Source organism: Haplochromis burtoni, unplaced genomic scaffold (genome assembly GCF_018398535.1).
Source record: "Haplochromis burtoni strain Fernald_Lab_line unplaced genomic scaffold, NCSU_Asbu1 Contig_62, whole genome shotgun sequence".
Classification (NCBI taxonomy): Eukaryota; Metazoa; Chordata; class Actinopteri; order Cichliformes; family Cichlidae; genus Haplochromis; species Haplochromis burtoni.
In genome coordinates, this window is record NW_024582423.1 from 2,503,405 (window position 1) to 2,529,103 (window position 25,699).

At 40.1% G+C, this 25,699-nt stretch overlaps 3 protein-coding genes across 4 annotated transcripts; 2 read left to right on the forward strand and 1 right to left on the reverse strand.

Moving 5' to 3' along the window:
- Nucleotides 1–45: 45 nt before the first annotated feature.
- pold2 (polymerase (DNA directed), delta 2, regulatory subunit) lies at nt 46–7,494 on the reverse strand. 2 transcript variants are annotated; one of them, XM_042221215.1, is made up of 11 exons: nt 7,472–7,494; nt 3,478–3,710; nt 3,259–3,380; nt 3,049–3,172; nt 2,851–2,965; nt 2,572–2,770; nt 2,358–2,438; nt 1,076–1,233; nt 632–759; nt 442–543; nt 46–297 (listed from the first exon to the last, which is right to left on the reverse strand). In XM_042221215.1, the coding sequence occupies exons 2-11, from the start codon at nt 3,701–3,703 to the stop codon at nt 137–139; spliced, it is 1,416 nt and encodes a 471-aa protein (XP_042077149.1). In that variant the 5' UTR covers nt 3,704–3,710; nt 7,472–7,494; the 3' UTR covers nt 46–136. The 2 variants fall into 2 exon arrangements, with proteins under 2 accessions (XP_042077149.1, XP_005922853.1); XM_005922791.3 differs by lacking the exon at nt 7,472–7,494 and adding an exon at nt 3,901–4,062.
- Nucleotides 4,231–6,271, forward strand: nono (non-POU domain containing, octamer-binding). Its single transcript, XM_005922796.2, has one exon. It carries the CDS (start codon nt 4,403–4,405, stop codon nt 5,729–5,731), a length of 1,329 nt encoding a protein of 442 aa, XP_005922858.1. The 5' UTR covers nt 4,231–4,402; the 3' UTR covers nt 5,732–6,271.
- A 5,985-nt stretch (nt 7,495–13,479) lies between the features above and the next one.
- Nucleotides 13,480–25,037, forward strand: npc1l1 (NPC1-like 1). Its single transcript, XM_005922797.2, has 21 exons — nt 13,480–13,703; nt 15,079–15,240; nt 15,383–16,291; nt 16,689–16,982; nt 17,074–17,297; nt 17,406–17,506; nt 17,610–17,782; nt 18,366–18,494; nt 19,400–19,582; nt 19,675–19,789; nt 19,910–20,175; nt 20,363–20,452; nt 20,542–20,732; nt 22,292–22,419; nt 22,551–22,680; nt 22,766–22,821; nt 22,927–23,077; nt 23,195–23,426; nt 23,702–23,815; nt 23,931–24,093; nt 24,206–25,037. Exons 1-21 carry the CDS (start codon nt 13,665–13,667, stop codon nt 24,403–24,405), a joined length of 4,050 nt encoding a protein of 1,349 aa, XP_005922859.1. The 5' UTR covers nt 13,480–13,664; the 3' UTR covers nt 24,406–25,037.
- The last annotated feature ends 662 nt before the right edge of the window (nt 25,038–25,699 follow it).

A 25,699-nucleotide genomic window follows, 5' to 3' on the forward strand; every position in this document is an offset into this window, starting at 1 on the left:
TATTTTCACAGAAACACTGAAAGGGACCCATGAGGTAAATGTATCTTATTGAAAAGCTTCTGTGTTTTTTGGATTGAAGTTAATTTGATCCTTCTCTGGCCAAAAGAAAAAAAAAAAAAAAGCATCAGCTGTGTCCTCAGTGGCTTACGTTCATCTCACTTTCCTCATCTTCATCTGCAGAGAAGGCAGAAAAGCTGATTGGCTCACAGTGAAGAGTGCGTAAATTGACGAGGCACGCCATCTGTGTGCTGCTGAATTCTGGAACGGTAACCAAAAGGACTTCCTGGCCATCCGGACCTGGCGGGATGAGAATACGAGCAGCAACAGTTAATTATTTATTACACATTAGTCTGTGTGAATAGTACATTTGTAGCTTAAAACAGATCATATGATAACATCCACAAAGTTTCTTCTGTTTACATGCAAATGGCATGCACTAACCTTTGATGAGCTTGGAGTCAAAAGTAGGGGCATTGCCACTGAAGTAAACATGGGGACACTCTTCCAGGATGAAAGGGTCTTTTTGGTAAAATGGGTAACAACCTGAGCAATTCAGAGAAAATCTTGTCAATAAACCAATAGTGTGTTTAGATTTACCAGAGGCTCTGCGTGTTATTCTGTATCAACTAACCTAATGTGTCAGGTGCCGTCGGTGCCAGATGTCGGAGTCGAAGCGTTTCCTCTAATATTTCCAAGTGGCTGTCCCTACTGCTGTACCTCTGAATGTCACAGACGTTCTGCCCTGATGTACCGAGGAACCTTCAAGGAAACAAGCAAATACATGTAAACCTAAACATATCTGCACCTAGAAGTGAATATTAAAGTGGATATGAGGCATGAATGGAGCCCTGCTCTGAAAAACTGACATAGGCTAAGTGCGTCTGTGAAGTTGGATTTAAGAAATAGTGCTAAACACGTTGAAAATTTAAACTGTAAGCACTTATTTTTCAAATCCAGCTACACAAACAGAGTTATATCCATGTTAGTTTTTGAGAGCAGGGCTCTATAGTGTAAATTAGCCTGTATACTTGTAGTGTTTCATGCCCACTGTAACAACATGTGTGACGCTGCTTACCTCACTCCGTCTATGCTGGCATGGTATGGATTGGATGCCAGCTGTAGTGTGGGGTAAACAGACGACAAGGGGAACATGCATCGGTGGAGAGGCTGCTGTGGGAGGGTGTAGTTGGTGGGGTCGTACTGGCCAGGCATTACATCCACAGGAACCGAGGCCTTAATCAGCAGGAGACAGTAATGTGTAGCAAAAGAAAAAAAACAAAACAGTAGAGTTGTTTAGACGGTAATAATCTGTGCTTTTCCTCTTTTCCTCCAGTCCAGTTTATCCACCATCACCCTTCTGCACATGCCCAAACCACCTCAGCCTGTCTCTCTAACTTAGTGTCCAAACCGCTCAACCTGAGCTGTAACTCTGATAAATTCATTTCTAGTCCTGTCCATCCTGCCCACTCTCCATGAAACTCTGAGCATCTTCAACTCTGCCTCCTCCAGGCTCAACATCCTGTCTTTTTGTCAGCACCACCCTCTCCATACAATACATCATATATTACAGCATGTCCAGCTCGTCTACCTGCTCTTCTTCACCTCTCTAGTGTAGTCTTTATGAGGCTGCTACGATTTATTATAATCAATGACGTCAACAATTAAAATTTAGCGACATGTAATTTTATTGTCGACGTGTCACATTCTAATACCACGTAAATCTGTTTTTTAAATGCAATACACTACAGGGGGCCATGGGGGCAGTATCCCCTATTTCGTCTGCCAAGACTGAACTCAATACTAAAGAAGAAGAAAGTAGTGCTAACTGCAAAGCAGGACAGAAGAAAATGGAAACGGGGATTTAAAAAAAAAAAATTGGCAGATTAGTTGACTACCTTTATCTTTAGATGTAGCCCTAACTCCTTGCTTTGGATGGTTGACCCCAGGTACTTAAACTCATCCACCTCTCTACCTCTGCTTCTTACACCTTCGCCTTCAAACCCGTCTCCCATTCACTCACACACACATGTATTCTGTTTCGATTTGACTGACTTTCCTCCACCTCCCCAGTTCCTCCACCACCTGCTCCTTACTCTTACTACAGATCGCAGTGTTGCCTAACTATATCATACTCCATGGAGATTCGATTCGTGCCCGAACTCATATGTCAGCCTGTCACCACTGCAAAAAACGAAGGGCTCAAAGGCAATCCCTGGTTTAATCCCATCCCCATCTATCATTCCTTCCACACTTTCTCATACAGTATCACAGGTCTTCCCTTGGCTCTCTTGGATGTTATGAATCATAACATAAACATTTATCATTAAAGTAAACTGTGTCAAAATCTTCAGACTTACCACCAGCTGAAGCAACAACTCATCTAGCAAACGAATGGCATCCACACTGCCAGCTTGAGTCTTCTTAGTAAGATACTTGGCCTGGGGAAAAAAACAAAAACAAAAAAACAGAGAAAGGGTAAAATATTTATTATTATGTTTTAAGTAAACCAGTTCACATGAGTGACTTGGGAGGAACGTGACTATATGACAAGGTTCAAACCATTTTTCCCACCTTTGTTGATGCATCCTTGTCTTGAGTGTTTTGACTCAGGAGGTTTCCCGCCAGCAGAACCCTGGAAATTGTTGCTGCACCACTCTGCTCCCCGAGGTCACCGAGCTGACCAGTTACCATGTCGACAAGCAACTGTAGGCCCAGCATGCTGTCAGCATGAGTACTGCCAAGACCCAGACCTGATGCCAGGAGCACAAACCTGTATGAAGGCAGGCAAAGCAATTAATGTTGTTTATCACTACAGGCAGGGATTTACACCAATTAGATGTGTTTTCATACCTGTCAGAGTCAAGTGCAGGCCTTGCTTTCTGCAAAGGAAGATCCGCTGTGCAAAAGTCCTCAACTGTGAACTTCCCATCGTTCCTCTCAGCACCATATACTGCAATGACGCTGCCTAAGAAAGACAACAAGAAACACCTACATCAGACTCATACGTCCACAGCTCATGTGATGCTGACATCCTGAAAAACTACCAACCTGTGACACACTTGTCTTTGTCAATTTTCCCCTCTAGTTTAATCCTCTGCAGTTCATCCTCCAGAATCAACTCATCTGATTCATGAATGTATTTTGCTCGTGCAGGCTGTGGCAGGAGGTTGTGCTGGAGAGCAAGGAAAAAGAAAGTTGTTAAAGTACAATTCAGTAGCTGCTTTCAATATGTGGGGTGAATTTAGCACTACTTCCAACCTCCTCACTGATTTCTTTCAGAATAGATGGCTGCAAGTCCATACGCTTGAACAGAGTCCCTACAATGCAACACTGCTCCGCTGTTTCTAGATCACACAGCTTCTTGATAACCACATCTGATCCTGAGAGATACAGAACAGAAAAAAAAACAGATTAAGAAATAGAAATCAAATGTTTCAGTGTCCCTGATGTAGGTAGGTAAGATTGCTCTGAGCTTACCCCACTTCTGCTGAGCTCTCTCTGACAGCAGAGGCCTCATCTGCATGAGTCGTGCTGCGTAAATGTGAGCATACTGGCGGCTGAAGCTCCGCTCCCCAACTCTGTAGCGTTCAGAGCACTGACTATAAGCCAGAGACGTCCTCTCAAACACCGGGCCCTGGTCCTCCGAGGCAGGACGGCAGAGCAGAGAGGAGCCCTCCTTCTGTACACTTAGGTCTGAGAACATGACTGTCCTGAATAAAAGCACAGGAGACATAGAAATGGGTCTATTTTAGATTCCAAAGGCTATCAATTTAAAGCACAGTCAACTCAATAACATGCTTACAAGTGCAAGTAAAGTTGTCTGGGTTTTTCCTAAACACCCCGACTTTTCATGAGAATACCCTGAAAATTAATATAATATGACATATATAACGACCTTACCGAAGAAAATAGACGTTTGCACTTCAGTTGCTACTCCTCTGAGATCAAGTGTGTTGATATTTTCAGATATCGACGTTTATTTTCAGTAGCTTGCGAGCAACAGGAATAATTCCCGCGAAATCACCCGCTCACCGGTGACAGTCTCTATGTACGAGGGCAAACTATCGCGAGAAGTAAGAAAACATTAAAAAAAGTCAAAAATCTAAAGCACCCGTAGTAAGGAACAAAACATATATACAACACATTTTAAGCAGCCTTGTTATTTTTATACACTTACATTTTACTTTTTTTTTTAAATAACTGCATCGTTTTTGTTTTATTGTTGTTTTTTCTCGTACCGTCGCACATAAACTACGTCGCCGATGTCGCAACGAATTGAGGTCACAATAGCGTAGCGCGTACCTTCGCCATTTTCACAGCTCTTTGTGCGCTACCGTTTGCAAAGAGTTTCTGTGTTTTTAACAAGCCATTTGCTACTTCAGATTTTAAATCCATTGCGAGAATGCAAGGAAACAGAGGCCCCCAGCAGAACCGCGGCCCAAACCGCCCGGGAGAGCAGCTGAAAAGCGAAGGAACAAACAGCAACGGGCAGCAGCCAGAGCCCAGCGAGCAGACCAACCCCAACGAGGCCTTAACCCTGGACCTGCAGAGCTTCAGAAAGCCCGGGGAAAAGACCTTTACCCAGCGGAGCAGGCTGTTTGTAGGTAATTTACCAACGGGTGTTACCGAGGAGGACCTGGAGAAGCTGTTCACCAAGTATGGAAAAGCCAGCGAGATATTTATTAACAAGGAAAGAGGCTTCGGCTTCATTAGGCTCGAAACGAGAATCATAGCAGAGATTGCCAGAGCCGAGCTAGATGATACCCCCTTCAGAGGCAGGCCCATACGGGTGAGGTTTGCGACACACGGAGCTGCTTTAACTGTGAAGAATCTGCCAGAGTTTGCGTCCAACGAGCTCCTGGAGGAGGCCTTCGCAGTCTTTGGCCAGATAGAAAGAGCTGTGGTCATAGTGGATGACCGAGGGAGACCTACGGGGAAGGGCATAGTGGAGTTCACCTCAAAGCCAGCTGCAAGAAAGGCTTTGGATAAGTGCTCTGATGGTGCTTATCTTTTGACAGCTTTCCCCCGGCCTGTTACAGTGGAGCCTATGGAACAGTTTGATGAAGAGGAGGGACTGCCAGAAAAGTTGGTCAACAAAAACCAGCAGTATCACAAAGAGCGTGAGCAGCCGCCACGATTCGCTCAGCCCGGCTCCTTCGAGTATGAGTATGCCATGCGATGGAAGGCCCTGATGGAGATGGAGAAGCAGCAGTATGAGATGGTGGACCGCAACATGAAAGAGGCGCAGGAGAAGCTGGAGGCTGAGATGGAGGCAGCCAGACACGAGCATCAGGTGATGCTGATGAGGCAGGACCTCCTGAGGCGGCAGGAAGAGCTGCGAAGGATGGAGGAGCTCCACAATCAGGAAGTGCAGAAGAGGAAACAAGCCGAGCTCCGACAGGAGGAGGAACGCCGCAGGAGAGAGGAGGAGATGAGGCTGCGCAATGAGGAGATGATGAAGAGGCAGCAGGAGGGCTTCAGGGGCAACTTCTCTGAGAACAGGGAGCAAGACATGAGGATGCATATGGGTGGTCATGGGATGCCCATGAACAGAAACTCTCTGGGGGGCAGCTCTGGTCCAGCTGGTACTCCTGGCTTGGCTGCAGAGAATTCACCAATGTTGCCAGGGCCAGGAAACAACAGCATGCCTGGAGGTGGTCAGGGTGGCTTCCCCAGAGGCCTCCCCGGCCCTGGAGATTATGGACCTCCCAATAAACAACGCAGATTTTGAATTGCAAGCTTAATTTTTTCCCCCACCCCCCCTTCCTTTTCATACTCACTGTACTTTTAAGTTCGGCTAGTGTTAACTTTTGAACTTGGAAAACTGCATGTCATTTTTTTTTTTGTACCTGCCTATTTGTACTTTTGATTATTTTTAGTTCTGAAATGTAAAAACTCCAAAATGAGCCATGTGTTTTACTTTACTTCTCACATTAATGTATTTTCATAGGGGTAGAAAGGGCTTTTGTCCTGGTTATGATAACTTTTCTGGAATAAATTCCTGATTCCCTAAATAAAGGCTTTGGTTTATTCAGAGCAGAATCACCTCAGCAAGCTCAGGATTGCACACAATAGTGACTTTTGTCTGCACAGTAGTGTGAGTATTGTCACTAACAAAGTAAAGAGTGGCATTTCTGGCACTCAATATTGATTATTGGTCATCTGTGCCTGATTTGTTAATTACCAAAAAGTGAAATGCAAATGTCAGCAATTTATAGCAAGTACGTCTTATCACAGCTTTGAAGCTCCATAAACCTGAGTCTTACTGATAGGTTGCAGTTAAATATTAAGCGAGAAACATGGGCTTTTGCACGGTCGTTTTTCTGCTTTATTTTGATAACTAGGGGAAAAAAATGCCTCACACATATTGAGAACTTCTTGCATGTTTTGCTGAATACCCAAATCTGGCTTCCCACTGATAGTGGAAACGGTAATGTCACAGTCATTGACAGATTTCAGTTGGTGTTTTTTTTAATTGTTTATAGTGTTAATTCACATCAAGTAGCCTCAAGACGTTTTATATAGCAAGGTAAAGACCCTTCAGTATAAGAGAAAACCCTGATGAGGTGATGATCCCCTATGAGGAAGCATGTTGGGGGAGCACAGAGAGACAAATCTTCAGAGAGATAAGATAGAAGTCATAGACTTGTAGTAGCAGCCTATAAATACCTGGAGAGTGAGGGGGGGGGGGAAGGTGAGTAGAGAAGAAATGCTCAGTGCATCCTGGGAGGTCCCCAAGCATCCTGACAGCAGCTCAACTAAGAGATGTTCATCTTGGTAGAGTCAGCGCTGCCAGGCTCCTCTCATGGGCACGCATTTCAGATTTGATTGAACCAGATTATAATTAATACTTTGTTAGTGAGGGGAAGCATTTTAAATTCAACTCTAGATTGACCAGAGAGCCAGCGAGGAGAAGCTGATACAGGAGAAATACGATGTCTATTTTTAGCCTCTGTTAGTCTTGTGCCGTTTTTGATCAGTTCAAGGCTTTACAGTTACAACAGCTTCCTCACTGAAAACAGGAATAATAAATGTAAAAAAAGTGGTTTATGTTATGTTCATGTTTCAGATAGATAAGAGTTCCAAAAGGCGTTTTCCGCTTCAATAACAGGCGCTTTTCATCACCGCTACAGCTAACGTAGTCAACTGGTTTCCATGATCAGACAGCTGGTTAGGAGACAACTTTAGCGACAACATTCAGTGGTATAAATCTCAAAAGTAAACGCAGCGATTGTGTTATTATGTTATGTGTGAGTTAGGTTCACCCGACCTGATTTTTGCAGCGCTATAATACATATAATTTAGACCGATCCCCGTAAACAGTGTACAGTTACCTCGACGCAGTGTTGGTGCACTAATGATCCACCTGCAGATTACGCTACTGGCGCTCTTTGTCTCTCTGCTCTCAAACTCGCCATCTAACACAGGTTAGCCTCGCAGATGTGAAGGTAATGTGAAGGCGTATCCTCACCCCGTTGTGCAGGCTGCCGCTCCCTGAGCCTGGTTGTTCTGGAGGTTTCTTTTTGTTAAATGTTTTTTCTTCCCTCTGTCTCCATGTGCTTGCTCATCGGGGGCTGTTTGATTGTTGGGGGTTTCTCTCTTTCATTGTAGGATCTTTACTGTACAATACAAGCAGCTTGAAGCAACTGCTGTTTAGATTTTGCACTAGGCTATTAGTGAAGACATGATATTTGCTTCAGTGGAAATTAACTTTACCCATTAATTACTGACATCGTAGTTTTACTGTGCCTGATAGAGAGAACATCTGTTACATCAGTATTAGTGAAAAAGCATTTTGACATACAGAAATGCAGACAGGTTTTGTTTCACCACTCTTCCTTTAAATAACAAATTCTGCTTTGAAACATTATGTGTGGCAAAGAGCTGTTATAACACTTAATAATTAACACTTCTTTCCCTATGAGCACAGTGTTTTATTAATTGACAAGTAACTCCCTGCATGGGGATTTCACCATTTTGTAATCTACACAGGTTGTTTGTGACTCATCCACTGCCAAGCCCAGTGATTCAAGCTTTTTTCCCCCTCCTCCTATCAGTAGCAAGAAAAGGTAAACACAAAAATCAGCAAACTCCTGTTTGTTTTTTCTGTAAATAACTAATACCTTTTAAAAGCAATTTCTCCCTTTCATTTTCCTGGTTGTCTCCGGCTTCCCTTCAGTGGCTCCCCAGTATAAAATCACTGAACTAGCCGAGAAGAAAGCAGAGGACTGATGACTGCTCAATGACAAATAAAGCATAGTCCAAACACTCATGCCCACGCAGTGTGAAACGGCACAGAGGGCAACAACCCTTTGAGAAGAATCACAGCAAAGCTACATGTGAACAGAGCTGTAAATGGTACTGATTCATATGGGGAGGGTGGAGGGCAGGCCAGTATCAGTTAGAAAATACAACAGAAAGTGTTTCTGATTTTGACATATTTTTCATTTGGTTTGTGTCATACTTAATAAAACATTCTTATTATCAGGATGATACAAACATGCAGAAGTAACAAGTTCTTTGTGCAGCCATGTAATTTTATTTTTTTTATTTAAGTCTAAATGGAAACAAATGCGATTTTGTTTCATAAAGAAACTTCTTCATCTGTTTTCTTCTTCTTCTTCTCCCAGCTGCTTCATTTAAGGGTCACTGCAGTGGATTGTCTGCCTCCATCTCTCTCTTCTCCGTAATCTTCTTTCTTTTTCCACGTCAGCTCCATATTCAACATCCTTTGTCCAAAATATCCACTATCCCTCCTCTGCGCATGTCCAAACAATCTCTCTAAAGTCGTCTCCAAACTGCTGAACCTGAGCTGTCACTCTGATATATTCATTTCTAACCTTGTCCACATCAGTCTTAACAGGTGACCATCTCAGCTCGACAGCTCAGCCTCACATCTTTTTGTCAGAGCCAAGTCTCCAGTCTCCAAACCTTACATCATAGCAGGCCTCACAACCGTCTTGTAAACTTTCTTCGTCTGAAAAAATCAGACTTGTTAGTAAGGGCTGTATTGATGGAGTGAAATTGCTTTAAGTTCCACAACACTTTGTAGCTTCAGCTACAGGAGTTAAAAAAGCTGAGGTCATATAATCACACTTCACTGCATATTTATTTTCTTTTTCTTGCACAAAGATAACAAAGTGAAGCCCAGTCAAATTCCTTGTTAGTTTGCACAAACTTATGATCCTGATGTCATTACAGTCTGTTGGTGTTACAACTATGTGTCTTCTAGCATCAAATCTTAATACTTCATATGTATGTAACATGAGGTTTTTCCAAAGATATAAAGAACAAAATAAGCACAGTAGACCATAATTTATAGAAACACTTTGACAAACCCTTGTATATTGAATACTGACCTCTGGTGGTCCCCAGAAAAGTAATATTAATATAACACATTTATGTAATCAATAAAATAAATAAATACACAAATAAATTTTACCAAATATATTTAAAAGGCACTGAAACACAGTCCTTCAGCGACTCCAGAATCTTTTCATTTTTTAATATCCTCCTGACAACCAGCCTATTCATTTATTCTCTGTCTTCTGTAATGGACATTTGTTTTTGGTCTATATCTTTCGACTTATTTGAACTACCCTACTAAGTCCTGAGGTACTAAATAGAGGACATCCCAGGCTTTCCATCGATAATTCATGTGTTTGGACGGCCTCTTTCAACTCCAACGAGGAAGGAAATCACAAAGAAAGTTCAATGGGAAGATTCTTTTTTCCTCGGTCCTCAGGAGGATATCTAAACAAGAATTTCAGAAATTTCAGGGAAAAATAGAAGATCTAATCTTTCAGTTTATCCAGAAAAATGAAAATATAACATTTGCATATGTATGGTTTTCATTGGCTATGAGCTGAAAAGTGAACGGGTAAAGCTGTGGAGTAAAAAGAGAAATATTTAGTTATGAGAGTAGTGAAGCAGATCTGTAAAGTTGAACAAAGTTGAACAAAATGAAACAAACGTAAATTACAAGTACTATATACATATACATATATACTATATACAATTACAAGTACTATATACATATATATATATATATATATATATATATATATATATATATATATACATATATATATACACACACATATATGTGTGTATATATATGTGTGTGTATATATATATGTGTATATATATATATATATATATATATATATATATATATATATATACACACACATATATGTATATGCATATGTGTATACACACATATATATATATATATATATATACATATATATATATATATATATACACACACATATATGCACACACTGCATTGGTGCATGGTTGTGGGAATAAAGAAAAAAAATACAAGTAAAATTTGTATAGGTGAGGTACAGTTTAAGTAAAAATACCACTAAATTTGGAGGAAAAATCAACTACATGTAAAATATCAGTGTCTGAATAACATCTTAAATAATACAGCTAATATAAATATATATTTCTACTGTTATTGGGAAAAACACTGATATTATTTGCAGATACTTAAACAACTTGAATCTCCCTCATGTAGAAACAGATTTATCTTCTAATACAGTTGTTTTTTAATCTGATACTGAGGGTTTTCTAAGGAAACTACCTTTCACCTTTATCTGAGTCCAACAAGTCAAGATGATTGGCTCTCCCCAGATCAGTTCAGCTTAACATGAGCTCCATAAATAATGATAAGGAGCCCATCATAAAAAGGGGACAATGTACGCTATCTGGATGCAAAATCTGTTTTCTAAAATGGTTTAGATAGGCATTATTTGAAGACTGCACCCTGAATGCTACAGCTCTTTCTCTTTTCTTTTTATGCCATAAAAATCTAAGACTATTAATCTCACAACTGTCTGTGCTGTAGCTAATTAGTACATGTCGATGTGATAATATTATTAATCTTCAAAAACTTAAACATATATATAATATATAATATACTGTTACTGTCAGTGTGTTAACTTCAGTAGGTACATTCTTTTTATTTCCCATAACCCTTTTAGAGAAATTTGTACGTTTGTTGTGTAACATTTAGTATTTTGCCATCATTAGAAATAATTACATAATTGCACATGAGTCTGTTACAGTATTTAAATGATCTACTATATATAACAGACCCATGCATAAAATTGATTCAGCTGTTTATTGCATACTGGTGTCCCACACTGAAAGATGTGGTTGGTGTTCTTAAGTTAAACAAAATCACACTCATCAAAATGCATCACATTAGGTCACATGACAGATAGTTTTTAATGCCTAATTCACTTCGATCAGTTACAACATTATCAAAAACAGAACAACAGTTAAATGAAACATTTCTCCTGCTGTTTTGAAACAACAACATAAAGGCAAACATATAATGCGATACTTATACCTATATGTATGAAGTGCATATATTTTATACTTCTGTTTTCTTTAATATAAGTTATTTTTTTGGATTGTCAGAGAAATGTTGATTTAGTGCAGAGAGTCCTCAGTCTTTTCTAGCATGAAGCAAAAAGGTTCACACCTGTCCCGTCAGTTTCCCCTGCTTATCTTCCCCCACCTGCAGTGGCTGGATTGCCCACCAGTGGGGGTCATCCCACTAATTTATTGGTCCTTTGCTGTCACCTTCTATGCGACAATCGGGTGTCCTGGTGTTTTATTTTGTTTTAAATGCAGGTTACTGACAACATCACATTCATGTTCATGTCTTTTGTGCATGAAAAGTATCGAATCCCAATTGAAAAAACAAAACAAAAAAAAACATGCACAACGACCAGTCCTGCAAAGGAACTGCTTTCAAATCCTGATTTATTGATCATAATTTTTAATTTAATAATTTTAATAATTTTAACTTTAAAATGTTCTTCATTTTTATTTCCAAAATTAGTAAATGTTTTCAATTTCTCAAGGTCTGCACAGTTGTTTCTCATATAAACAAGGGAATGCACAGCACACAAGTTGGTGCATGATAACGATCATCAAAAACACAAGGTAATGAAAGAAACAGGTTTAAATAAACACACAAAAACAAAATAAAAAATATAAATCATTTTTTAAAAAAAAACCCCACAGAATCACTTTGATTGGCACCAAACATAAATGATATGAAGTAAAGTGCTGTTTCCAGCCCGACTCATGTGCAAGTTTAGTTGAACCAATTGAAGCGGTGATAGTGGATTTCCAGTCCGAACAGTGTTTACCTGAAGTTAGTTTTTCAGTAAGTTCTGCAGGTCTGCACATTCTAGAAAATGTGATAGAACCTTAAAACATGTACATAGACTCTGTCATTACTTACAAAAGTCTAAATTGCAGCAGCATATAAATCTATTCCATGAAGATGTTTTTCCTTTTAAGAACAGAGAGGCTTATTAATTTTTGGCTAATCTTTGCAAAATCATTTTATGGTTGGGCAGAGTCCTTTAAGAAATAGCGCTCATAAAGAATAAATGCCAGGGTGCACCGCATCTACCAACGTCACAAAAACATGATATAACAGAATGAGAATAAAATAATTTAGTGATAAACGTTTGGACGGTGTAGCATCAGGAATAGATTTGTTCTGCTGAATGAAACCTGCTCCCGTTATGACTCTGGAATTGCACAGGAACTGCTGCAATCGCTCTGAAAATCGGCGCAAATTAGATAGATAGAGATGCTGATAAGTCCTAAACTTTATGAATAGTTACAAAATTCTGTTATGCTGCCACTTATCACGAAAGAACAATAAACATCCTCATATCTTTGCCATTTCTTCCCATCTTCTGCACCATGTCTGTTTATCACAAATTTAAATGCTCACGCACCTTCACCCTGAAAGTTCAGACGATAGCATCTGGACCATCGGATCTCTTCTTTATCTCAGCTGTGACCTTGACATGTGATAAGAGCATTAATTACAAAGTTGATCATGTCGGCTTGGCATGCTTACAGACCATCACTGGACTTGAAAGTAATATATTTGTATTCATTTAGTTTTTTTTCTAGTCCTACTGACCATTCAAAGCACTAAATGACTTTTTGATTTAAAGAAAAATGATCCATCATATCATATCAGGAACACAGGTATTGTTCTCTCACTGTACCCTATAGATCAGATAGTCACTTTGATGATGGTCTAAAGGTTCAGTAGTAGTGTGCTGTACTTTGGATGTTTCCTACATGCACTGCTCTGAAAACAAGCAACAACAGCCTACACATGCTTCTTGTTGTAAAGGGATTGACATGATTCAAATCACTCAGAATGTTTATCTATCGTCAATAAAACTACAAATTTCCAGGTGGTATCAGTTCAAGTATCAATGTAAGATGAAGCACAAGTGAAGAACTAGGTGTGGCTTAGACGTCTGGGTGGGATTTTGTTTCTCCCAGCTCTGCTGAATCACCCCAGCAACCCTATCAAAATCTATTTTCTGTGTTAATTATCAAACGGAGCAACTGGTAGCTTTCGCCCGTGATTGGCCGGGAGCAACATCACACCAGAACACGTTTCTCCTTACGTAGCCCTAACACTGTAAGATAGACAGACAGACAGACAGACAGACAGACAACAGAGACAACCCATATCACCTCTCACCTTCTTTCCTAATGCATCTTCTAATAGGTCAACAGTGAAACACTCCTTACACTCCTATTTTACTGAAATTTAAGAATCTGACTCTTCTGTTGTTGAATCGTGCTCAGGAATCAAGATGCGTCTTGCAGCCCTTGTCATTTTTATAAATATTGTGGTAAGTTTTTTTCTTCTTTTTTTATTGGGGAATTTATTGCAGTTGTGCACTGGTTTCTATAATATATTGAAGATGTAATACTGTACATTTTTTTCAGTTAACAGCATGATGGAGGGGGGGGGGGTTTGAAATGTATTAATCATTTGATCTGTGATCAGCACTTAAAACTAGAAAGATTAACGTTTAATTAAAATCCTAAATGAATATAACTGTTTAAACAAGCAATCAATATGTATTTTTATAGTACATTCACAGATAAGAAACCCAAATTAAAAGCAGTACAATAAATAAATATAAGTAAGTAGTGATTTTTATGTCCAGAGTTGAGGTTAGAGAAGAAGGTGTGCAAACAGCGTCTCAGGTAAAATCACTGTTGTGGTTTTAGATTAAACGGTGTTGAACATATGCACATAATGCATACATAAATATGTGCATGTAATATTTTTCTATATGGGGGATTTTTTTAAGCTGTTTCACGCATTTTACATCACTGACCATTCAAATGTAGTCGTCACAATTATATTTATCTCACATACTCTCATGCAAAGTATGATATAACATTTTATTATTGTTATTATTATTGTTATTATTATTATTATTATTATTATTATTTCTATTATATTTAAAACTTTCAAAGGTAATGCCCTTCACACATTTGTGACTTTCCCCCAAATTTCTATTCTCGTGTTAAAGGTGATTAAATTTATATCGTGACATTTTATTTGCCTTTGCTTTAAACTGTAAAAAATTAGAGATGACATTTTTAAGCCCCGTAGGTTTGGCAACAGTCACCTTTAATCACATTGCATGTTACAAGAATACATTGTGTTTGACTATAAAAAATAAAAGTTAATTTATGTCTGTGAAGGTTCTCAGTCAATTTCAATCAAAGTCAATTTATATTCCAACAGAAATCAAACACTAGTTTTAAAAGTTTATTGTACTTAGTATTTACATTTTTTTTATCTTGTATTGTAGGCACGCATGTAGTTTGTGATTATAATTAACCTTGAACGTGTGCAATTTATTAGTACAATCTCCATTTTATTGTTGCAAATTGGCAATAAAGAAGCTGAGCTGGCAGGACACCGTGTAGCGTTTGAGTGATTGTGACAGGGCTGTGAGATGTTACGAGTTATTCTTAGAAAATGTTATAGGCATTATAATAAACACAATCAAACTTATACAAGTTTTTGGAAAACATATCATTGAGCTTATCGCTTCGTGTTAACTGTAATGTTTGTGAGTAGGAAAATAATTTTTATAATCGAACATCTGTGCTGAGAAGTTTTTGATTTCTAAGCAGACTCTACTCTAAAAGCGCTGTTGCTGCCTTTATTGTACTTACTCTTGAAAACTCGTCTCTTCCACGTAGAGTCTATCAGAGGCCCAGCATGAGCCGGGATATTGTGTTTTTTATGATGAGTGTGGTCGTAACCCGCTGCTAAATAACACCCTCATTGATCCCATCGTCCCATGTCTGAATTACACTCGTGCCAAACTCGTCACTGGAGACCACTACAAGATACTCAAACAGGTGTGTGTATATCCTTCTTCTTGGTGGAGTGAACTGCTGTAAGAGAAGAAGCTTGAATGAAGTGTGGCAGAGGTAGATTTCTGTCTATTCTCAATAAGTGCGTGTTACAATCCTTTTATAATTACATTTGTTCCTGCTGCAGGTGTGCCCTATGTTTGACCAGGGAGAGAGCAGCACATATGCTTGTTGTACGATCAAACAGCTGGGATCACTGGAAAAGAGCCTGACCCTGTCCAAGGCTGTTCTCGTCCGCTGCCCTTCCTGTGCTTACAACTTTGCTCACCTGCACTGCATCAACACCTGCAGTCCTAACCAGAGCCAAACAGTTAAGGTCACAAAGGTGATGAATGTCACTGAGCAGAATAGGACGAGGGAGGCCGTGTTGGGTTACCAGGCATTCATCGGCAAGACTTTTGCTGATACCTCCTTCCAGTCATGTAAAAATGTCCGGATTCCTGCCACGATTGGAGGCTATGCCATTGCCACCATGTGTGGTCGCTATGGGTCAAAGCTATGCACTCCCCAGCGCTGGTACGATTTCCAAGGGGACTCGAGTAACGGTTTGGCTCCTCTGGACATCGACTTTAAAATAATACAAGAAGGAGACACCACAGGGTTGCCAGAAGGTGTGATTCCCTACAACGGGGTCGCTCTCATGTGTAATGAGACCACACCTACAGGAGGGGACGTTTGCTCCTGTCAGGACTGCCAAGAATCGTGTCCAAGTGTGCTACCTCCTTCACCGGTCGCTGGCCCCTTTACACTGCTGGGCGCCAATGGTTACCTTGTAATTTCTATCATCTTGCTCATTCTCCTGATACTTTCCTTTGTCCTATACCTCTCTGTCTCCTGGTGGGTGGCATCTCAAAAAAGTAAAAAGAAAGGAATACACAGAGGTAAAGGCAAAGACAAGGACAGTGATAAAGTGACTGAGAAGATCATCCATCCCTCAGAGGTGACATGTGCTGAGACAAACAGCTTGGCTGCTCAGGCTTACCTGAGCTCACAGTTCCGGATTTGGGGAACCATCATGGCCTCTTATCCCCTCACTGTAAGTACTTTGATCCAGTAAAAGTAGGACGTATGTACCCACTAGGCCTTCTTTTAGCTTTAGTGGAAGAATTAAAGTCAAATCATAAGATGCTGTTCATACCAAACCCAGTTATGCTATAGCAACAAATCCTCTGAGTGGACTAAAATGAGGAAGATTACATTTTTATCGTTCAAAGTGACATTTGGAATATAAAGAATACTAATAATTCCCTATTATCTATATTTTATTTACTAATTCAGTATAGATATGTTCCCATTTCAAAGCCACTTGAAGTAGAATTTGCACATTTCTGACTTCTTGCGTTAACCTTACCTTACACAGTGGATTTAAGAGAAAGTATATTGTTAGCCAGACGAAGACACCACGACTGAAGAATATTTGATCTTTTTTCAAGGTCCTCCTCCTGTCTCTTATTGTCGTGGCTGTTTTATCTGTTGGCCTCAAAGACATCAAACTCACCACCGATCCAGTTGAACTTTGGTCTGCCCCTAACAGCCGGGCTCGCCAAGAGAAAGAATTCCACGACACGTACTTTGATCCCTTCTACAGGACAAATCAAGTAATCTTGACAGCACCAGGCAGAAAAAGCCACATTTATGACTCGTTGCTGTTTGGACCGCAAAACTTTAGTGGGATAATGTCCAAAGAGCTCATCATTGAGCTGCTGGAACTCCAGACACGAATACAGGTACTCAAAGTCAAAGCTGACTGCTGACAGTGTTTGAAAAGGTGCACCATTCCATGTTGACTAACTGAAACCCCCCTCATTCTGTTTTTAGAATATTCAGTTTTGGTCAGATGATCTAAACCGGACAGCAAGTTTGAAGGATGTGTGCTTTGCGCCGCTAAATCCCAACAACCCTTCCTTGACTGACTGTGCAGTCAACAGCTTGCCACAGTACTTCCAGAACAGCCTAGACCACATTAACGCTAAAGTGAACATGACTGAGCTGGGAGTGACCAAAGAGGTGGACTGGAGAGACCACCTCATCTACTGCCTTGGGTAAGCATTCATTAAAAAAAACTGCAACCAACACCGCTCATTTTTATAAACTTCACCTTCCGGCACATAAAACCATCCTTTCTCTCCCTTTTTCCACTTCTCCTCAAGCTCTCCTTTGTCCTTCAAAGACATCACAGATTTAGGTATGAGCTGCATGGCTGACTATGGAGCTCCAGTCTTCCCATTCCTGGCTGTGGGAGGATATGAGGGTAAGAGACTTTTAGAACCACTGTTTTATCCCTGAAATTATTGTACAACACACAAAAAGGTGCTTCTAACTCACTTGAACAATTTACACTTGACTTTTCCCAGATGATGCATTCAGCAGTGCTGAGGCCTTCATCCTGACCTTCTCCCTGAACAACTATGCTCGCAGTGACCCTAAATTCAAAGTGGCTATGCAATGGGAGAAAGAGTTTCTTAAAATTGTCCAAGAATACCAGAAAGACCCGAAAAACAGCTTCACTTTTGCATACATGGCAGAGGTAAAAACTCTATGAGTACGCATTATTCGTATATTTACAAAATTTAAGTTCAAATGAGAAATTTGTGTGGATTTTGGGGCAGTTACCTGTGATTTACGTGAGTCACTGTGGCTCAAGAAGTAGAATTGGCAGGTTTGAGGGTTTGTGGCCAAAGTGTTTGGGGGCAAGATAATTAACTCTGAGTTCCTCCCAATGCTTTGTGCTGAGTAAGAATCTCACATGTGTGTGAATGTGAAATAGAAATGAATCACTTAGAAAAAAGTGATTCGGTGAATGAGGTGTAAAATGCTTTGAGTGATGAAGCAGAGTAGAAAAGATCCATTAAGGCCTTGGCCGCATGTCACTTGTCTGAGGTGGTCCAGGGACCTTTGTACGTGTCATTACACCATCTTTGCACTCGTTTCCTGCCTGCTCACAGTCGTGTCCTATCTAATAAAGATCAAAATGCTCAAGAAAGCAAAATGAAGCAATTACCAGGCATACTGATAAAGACTTGCTGTTGCTGTTTTTCTAAGAAACGTTAAGTTGGCCTCTCTGTGACCTTTAACACATCTAATCACTCACTTCTCTGCTCTGTTAATAGAGATCTCTGGAGGACGAGATCAATCGAACAACTGCAGAAGATATCCCCATCTTCATGATCAGCTATGCTGTAATTTTCGTTTACATCGCTGTGGCACTTGGAGAGCACTCTTCATGGAAACGCTTACTGGTACGTCTCCGCAGAATGGGTAGCATCAGGTATTCCCGGGTATTGCAACTTGCAAATCAGCAGTTAATCCCTTTAGTGCCATTAGTCTTTGAACGGGTGTTCATAAACCCTGCCACACTCTGCCTTTTCACTTGTGTGGTTTTAGGTGAAATGTCTTAACACCTACCTTCATGGTCTGCCCAGGATGGAGCCCAAACATTTTTATGTAGCACAGTTATGTCAGTATTTTCATTTTTCCAAATCTAGCATCTGCAAAAGAAATTACTTTCCAGTTAGCCTCAGCTGTATGTTTTGTTTCGTGCTGATTAGCATGCTAAAAATGTTCGGTAACATCGTTGATGCTAACTAGTAACTGCAAAGCATAAGAATACACACTTATGGGTTAGGTTTGCTTACACTTTAACACTTAAGTTTGGATTTAACATAAGTGTTAATGTGCATTCATTTGGTATCAGAATAATGTCATTTTTTGCTAACATTTAAGTGTGGTGCTGGATGCAACTGTTAGCTGCTGTCCATTTGACCTAGATTAGATAATAGTGTGCAGTAACTTTGATAACATGGCAAATAAAGCCATATTTGACTAGAAACAACATGCTTTTTAAACCCTCTGACCAAGAGCTGAAAGCGTTATGATCGGAGCTTTTTTTTTTTTTTTTAAGTTGCTAAAACATGAATTTAGTTGTTGCTGTAAAAATGTGAGCATAAAATATGCCCCTGGGTTATACTGGCTTCTGTACAGAGAGAAAAAAATGATAGAATGGTATATATCACCTACTGTACGTGATAAGGAGAAGCTGATACAGTATGCCTATGTCAGGATTATTGTTCTTACTACAGCGTAATAAAGAAATGTCAATGGGTTCACTGAGACGTTTGTACATTTGCATCTCTTTGTCCTGTAGGTGGACTCTAAGTTTCTGGTTGGTTTGGGTGGGATCCTGGTGGTCGCCTGCTCTGTCCTGGCCTCAATGGGTTTTTATTCCTGGATTGGCATACCCTCCTCACTGGTCATCCTTCAGGTCGTTCCCTTCCTGGTGCTCGCCGTGGGAGCTGACAACATCTTCATCTTTGTTCTGGAGTACCAGGTATTGTATATCTATGTGTTCCATAAATGTACAATGGTGCCATTTTTTTAACATGGTGGAATTTTTATTAAGTTACTCTTCCTGTCTTCCAGAGAGATGTGCGGAGGCCTCACGAGACACGAGAGGAGCAGATCGGGCGTGTCCTTGGAAACGTGGCTCCCAGCATGCTCCTGTGCAGTCTTTCTGAGTCTGTCTGCTTCTTCCTAGGTATATAATCTGATATCCTTAGTTGAATCCTTAGTTTTAAAAATGTAATAAAAATTTTTTACACCAAGCTGGACTTGGTGTTTTGTCTGGTGCGTTACCCTCTATCCATGTTTGTTTCAGGGGCCCTGTCCACTATGCCAGCAGTGAAGTCCTTTGCTCTATATGCTGCTCTGGCTGTGCTCATGGACTTTGCCCTCCAGATGACAGCTTTTGTTGCGCTGTTGTCCCTGGATGCCCGGCGCCAAGACAACAACCGCTGTGAACTTCTCTGTTGCATTAAAGTGTCAAAACAGCGTCCAAAAAAGCCAAATAAGGGTTTTCTGATGCCATTCATGAAGAAATACTATGCCCCTGTTCTACTGCACCGCTACACCAGGATCATAGTGGTAATGCCTCACCAACAACATAAAACATATTCAGTCCACAGTTATTCTAAACCGCTGACCTCAGCTGTCTCACTGATGTTAAATCCTGCGAGATGAAATTTAATGAGATGAACACAAACTCATATTGAGATGTGTGTGTTTTTGAACAGATGTTTGATAAATTCACTCTATTCTATGTTCTCCTCAGATAGTAGTTTTCATCTTTATGTTCTGTGGAGCCTTATTCCTCATGATGAATGTGAAAGTGGGTTTGGATCAGGAGCTGGCTATGCCTCAGGTCAGTAAGCACAATTATGTATAAATGGCAATGACACTATTTTCTTCCTGTTAAACCTGTTCACAAAGATATTTCTGTTTTCGATGCAGGACTCATACATGCTGACCTATTTCCAGTACCTGAACAAGTACTTTGAAGTTGGTGTTCCTGTTTATTTTGTAACAAAAAAGGGGTTCAACTTCACCTCTGTGGAGGGCATGAATGCAGTCTGCTCCAGCGTGGGTTGTGATCAGTTCTCGCTGACTCAGAAGATCCAGTACGCCACAAACTACCCTGAACGGTGAGTCAGTGGATTTATTGTTTATAATCTGAACACGGGAAACTTTAAGCTTTAAAAGCAAACTCTGTACCATTGTTGCTCACTTAAACTCTGTATCTACCAGTTGCTTGCAACAGTTCTGATACTCTGCATGTGTCCTTCACATCACAACATATCCTTGACCTTGCTGATATCGTAGTAGCAACCTGTTACACACTTTCCAGTCAGATCAGTTAATGATAAACTCAGCAACATAATTGCCACAGAGCAGATGAAAGGTGTCTCTGAGTGATAGTGCCAGTTAGTGAAAGCAATCACTGAGATATCCCCTATAATTATTCTCGAAATATTCTTGCAATCAGAAACTGTGTTCTGACAGATTTGAAACTTCTGATGCACAAAATAATCTTCCCAGCTTGCCTGTGATTCACCTAAACACTTTACATTTTGATATATTCGATCAGACTGAGACCGTCGTAGGTAACAAAACACAATTGTTTCCTCAAGATAAGCAGAATTATGGAGCCGTATTTATCAGCAGCCTTATCAGCTGGCAAACAGCATCTCATAAAACAGGAACAATAAATCTATCATTAAGAACTCCAATAAATTTAACTGAAAGATTTGTATCAGAACGCCTTTAATAATCTTTGTGTTATAAAATAGTTAAATTGAGATGCTAATTGTGCAGGTGCCCCAAGCATAAAAACAAGCCATTCACACAATAAAACAACAAAGTCATTCCCACAGTAAAGTCAGGCCTTTCAGTAGAAGACAATGAATGATTATGAATGAAAAAGGAGCAAAGAATTAAATAGAAAGTGTCATGGTGCATTACAGCAACCCTGCTTGAGTTAGGGCTTGAGCTGTTTGCCTCTGTTTTGGTGGAGCTGTAGCGTCTACCAGTGGGGAACAGGTCAAATAGCAAGTATCCAGTGTGACAGCTGTTTTTAGGGGTTTTTAAGGCATTTGAGAGGTATCTTGCTTTTTCAGTCTCTTCCAGGGAGGGAAGAGCGGAGCCAGTGAGCTTTCATGCTGTCTTTATTACCCTGGGGGTAGCTTCTTTTATCTGCTGCAGAGCATCCGGCAGACCACGCTGTAACACAGTACGCTGGCATGCTTTCAGTGAGTGAAAGAAGGCAAACCAGCAGTTTCTCATCTACACAGTACTTCTTCAGCAACCTCGGGAAGTGAAAGTGCTGCTGAGCCTTCTTAAACACAGCTGTAGTTATTTAGAAATATTCAGTACATAATCCCAGATCCAGATAGATGGTTTGAAATTTACTAAGTATGAGACTGATATTATTACATTTGAAGTAGCTACAGGTTGTTAGCTTCCTGAAGCATACTGAGCATAGAGACAGACAGAGAAAAATGGCCAAATATTCAAGCACAGAACCCCTTAAAACACAAACTGAAGTGGTTTTTTAAACTTCGATTTTGAATTGGAATTATTGCTTGGAAGTGCTGGATAATGTTACTTTTAATGCAACAGACTAACAAGGTATTGCTGTTTCTTACCTTTTTCTGAATTTGATGATTATGAGCATAAATAATTATTTATATGATCTCAACTTTAGATCCTATGTGGCTATCCCTGCGAACTCGTGGGTGGATGATTTCATTGACTGGTTGAACCCCCAATCCAAATGTTGTCGTCTGTACACCAACGGTCCCAATGTAGGACATTTCTGTCCTGCAAATGAATGTGAGAATAATTTCTTAAATGAAAAAAGCATTTAAAAAAAACATACTTGCATGCAGTTTTTGATGTTACTGTCTAAACATGAACAAAGACATGACTTCAATAACCCCTACTCTTCTTATTTGTCTTAACAGCTGGTTTAATCTGTGCTAAAAGGTGTCTGGCACGTCCTGATAATGATACGGTGAGGCCCACTGTGGCACAATTCAACCGCTACCTTCCTGACTTTCTGACTAACAGGCCTGACCTGCAGTGCTCCAAAGGGTTTGTATTGTAAATGTGCGCATACACACTAATAAATCCCAGCATCAAAACGGAAATCTCATGGCTTACTGTCTTTTTTAAACAGCGGTCTAGGAGCGTATGACAAAGCAGTGGTAAGAGATGAAAGTGGGGAAATAATAGGTAGGTCCCCAAAAACACCGCATAGCAGTGGAAGTGATTCTATTTATTCAAAAACAGATTTAAAAAATAGGAAATAAAACCTTTTTTACCCTTCTGTCTCTCCAGCCTCTCGGTTCATGGCTTACCACACACCTCTAACCAACTCCCAGGAGTTCACCGCTGCCCTGAAGATGGCCAGGGAGCTTGCTGACAAGATCACCCAAGGCATGAGGCTCGTGCCAGGCACCTCGCCTGACTTTGAAGTGTTCCCTTACACGTATGTGCTTTCCCCATTTCCCTGCAACTCAGCTCCAACCACTCTGCCAGAAGGTTGTTTTCGTCTTTAAGCAGTTTGTATTTTCTGATCAATGTTTTATGTTTCTCCTCCTTCCAGGATAACCTACGTATTTTATGAGCAGTACCTGACTATTGTGAATGAGGGACTCTTCAACATCTCCTTGTGTCTGCTGCCGACCTTCGTGGTCTGCTGTCTGCTGCTCGGCTTGGATCTGCGCTCCGGCCTGCTCAATCTGCTCACCATTGTCATGATCGTTGTGGATACAGTCGGTGTCATGACTCTGTGGAGCATCGACTATAACGCAGTGGCTCTCATCAATCTGGTCACGGTAAGAGCAAATCAGATCATTGGGACTGAAGGAAGCTCATTTTCTCAAGTGCAGACACAGTTATGGAAAGACATTGTGTTGACCAGTCTGCCTAATAACAGGTGCTGATTAGCTGCATCACTGGGTTTCTTTAGAGACCAACCTATACAATCAACTGAGTGTGGATATTTTTACTAAATTTGCTAGCCTTTTGTATTTTTCCCGTGCTTTGCAGAGATTCATTTTTGATGGTTTAAATGAAAGTGAAAGTCTCACATTTTCTGTGCAATCTGCAGGCGGTGGGTATCTCTGTTGAGTTTGTGTCGCATATGACGAGATCGTTTGCACTCAGCACCAAGCCCACACGTGTGGAAAGAGCAATCGAGGCTACAGCCAAAATGGGCAGCGCAGTAAGTAAAGCAAGAGCTGATGTTGTTAATCACCCATTAAAGAAAAATTTGAACCAAAAAAAGGAAAATAAAGACATGTTTTCAAATGAATTTTCCCTTTTTTTGCACCCTCAAGGTGTTTGCTGGTGTTGCTATGACTAACCTGCCAGGCATCATCGTGCTGGCGTTTGCCAAAGCGCAGCTCATCCAGATTTTCTTCTTCCGGTTGAACCTCGTCATTACACTCCTGGGAATGGCTCACGGACTTATATTCCTCCCAGTGGTGCTCAGTTATTTCGGTACGTATATCATTTTCCTCTGGGTTCTTTATGTGTAGTAGAGAAACTATTAAAACTGAAGGTGAAGACTAAGCGTCTCGCTGTTGCATTGTGTCGTGCTCCTTTCTCTCAGGTCCCGGTGTAAATAAAGCAGTGCTGCTCCAGTTCCAGCAGGAAAAAGAAAAGGACAGGGAAAAGGCGGAGACGAACAGCCACATGAGACAAGTTTATGATAACATCAGCTACGAAGGCAATGAAATAAAACAGGACCCGTACTCAAACACCGTGGATGAAAGTGGTTCAAAAACGGTGGGGAAAACTGACAGGTTGTGAGCACAAAAAACAAAATCAGTTTTGAGGTAAATTATTGTAGCATACAGAGTCACGATGGACACAGAAAATGACATTTTGGCCCCATGTGGAAATTATTAGCCTGCTTGTGTATCTCTGTCCAAAATGGAAGGTAGGACCTACACAGGTGTGCAATATTTTTGAAGCAATGCAACAATGGACTAATGCAATGAGGTTCAGGCTTCCTGAATCAACGTATAGGAAGCGTATTTGATAGAGGCTTAAACGAAGAATCACGAGTTAGTCATTTTGAATTTTTTTGTTCAACACTTCACTGTAGAAGTGACTGATTCAAATGAACACACACTCCACAGCTATTGCAGGAAATGTGCAATCAGTGATAAAATATCAACTACATTCATTATGTGAATGAATAATCCACTGAAAACATTATAGTTTTCCATGATTAGAAATTGAAACTGTTTCGCAGAAATGTTGTGATATGTATTTAATATATTATTTCATCATACACAAACGCTTTTCTTTATCTTGGTGCTGCTGCCACTGTATGACTTCCAGGACTCACAAAGCTGTCTCTTTTAAAACATTTCTAATACATGTTAGGATTTTTTTTTTTAAGTTTTGGCCAATTTGGGTCCAGGAATGTGTGTGTTTGTTTGTTTGTTTTTTCAAATAGTAAAAAAAAAAAGAATAAATCAAGGACTCTTTGAACTTTGTGTCATTTCATGAAATGAAAATACACATCTTTCAGTTTTTTCTTGCACTTAGTCTGACTGTGATAGAAAAAAATGATTCTATCCATGAAAATATTATGTTGGCTTTTTATACTCTGCCAAAAAAATAATAAGGACTTTTGCAGGTGGGCGTGCTGCTGCTGATCACGTTCTTGACATCACACGTCTCATTTATCGGCGGTAGTTTATATGAGCACTTAGTGGAAGACATTAAGCTGGAGGGCTGGGGTTGGCTATAAGACATGAATTTTTCCTAAAATTTGATGAATTTGATGTTTCATTCGAAAGAACAACGATATATAAGAGGAGTTTAAGATCAAAAACAGGTCAGAAAAGGAAGACGTATAGTAAGGATTTACATTTTTAAACCCTGCACCTTTGTTTCAATAGTTCATTTTCTTTTTAAAATGGGAATATGTCATTGCACCTTTAAGCTAAATTACTTTATAGAAAAGAAATGTTATTTTGGAATCCTACCGCAACAAAACAAATGGTCATACAAGTGCATCTTATCCTATAGATCAGGGGTATTAAACTAAAATTTGAGGAGGTCCAGTTGGAGAAAATCTTCTCAAGCAGAG

Excerpts from the sequence above, each read along its gene's own strand:
- pold2 (XM_042221215.1), bottom strand. The coding sequence starts at position 3,703 with ATGTTCTCAGACCTAAGTGTACAGAAGGAGGGCTCCTCTCTGCTCTGC. Across the intron at positions 3,381-3,477 it reads GAGAGCTCAGCAGAAGTGGG|GATCAGATGTGGTTATCAAG; the intron begins GTAAGCTCAGAG and ends TGTATCTCTCAG. Across the intron at positions 544-631 it reads GACGGCACCTGACACATTAG|GTTGTTACCCATTTTACCAA; the intron begins GTTAGTTGATAC and ends TGAATTGCTCAG.
- npc1l1 (XM_005922797.2), top strand. The coding sequence starts at position 13,665 with ATGCGTCTTGCAGCCCTTGTCATTTTTATAAATATTGTG. Across the intron at positions 17,507-17,609 it reads GGCTGTGGGAGGATATGAGG|ATGATGCATTCAGCAGTGCT; the intron begins GTAAGAGACTTT and ends GACTTTTCCCAG. Across the intron at positions 23,078-23,194 it reads TTTGAAGTGTTCCCTTACAC|GATAACCTACGTATTTTATG; the intron begins GTATGTGCTTTC and ends TCCTCCTTCCAG.
- nono (XM_005922796.2), top strand. The coding sequence starts at position 4,403 with ATGCAAGGAAACAGAGGCCCCCAGCAGAACCGCGGCCCAAACCGCCCG.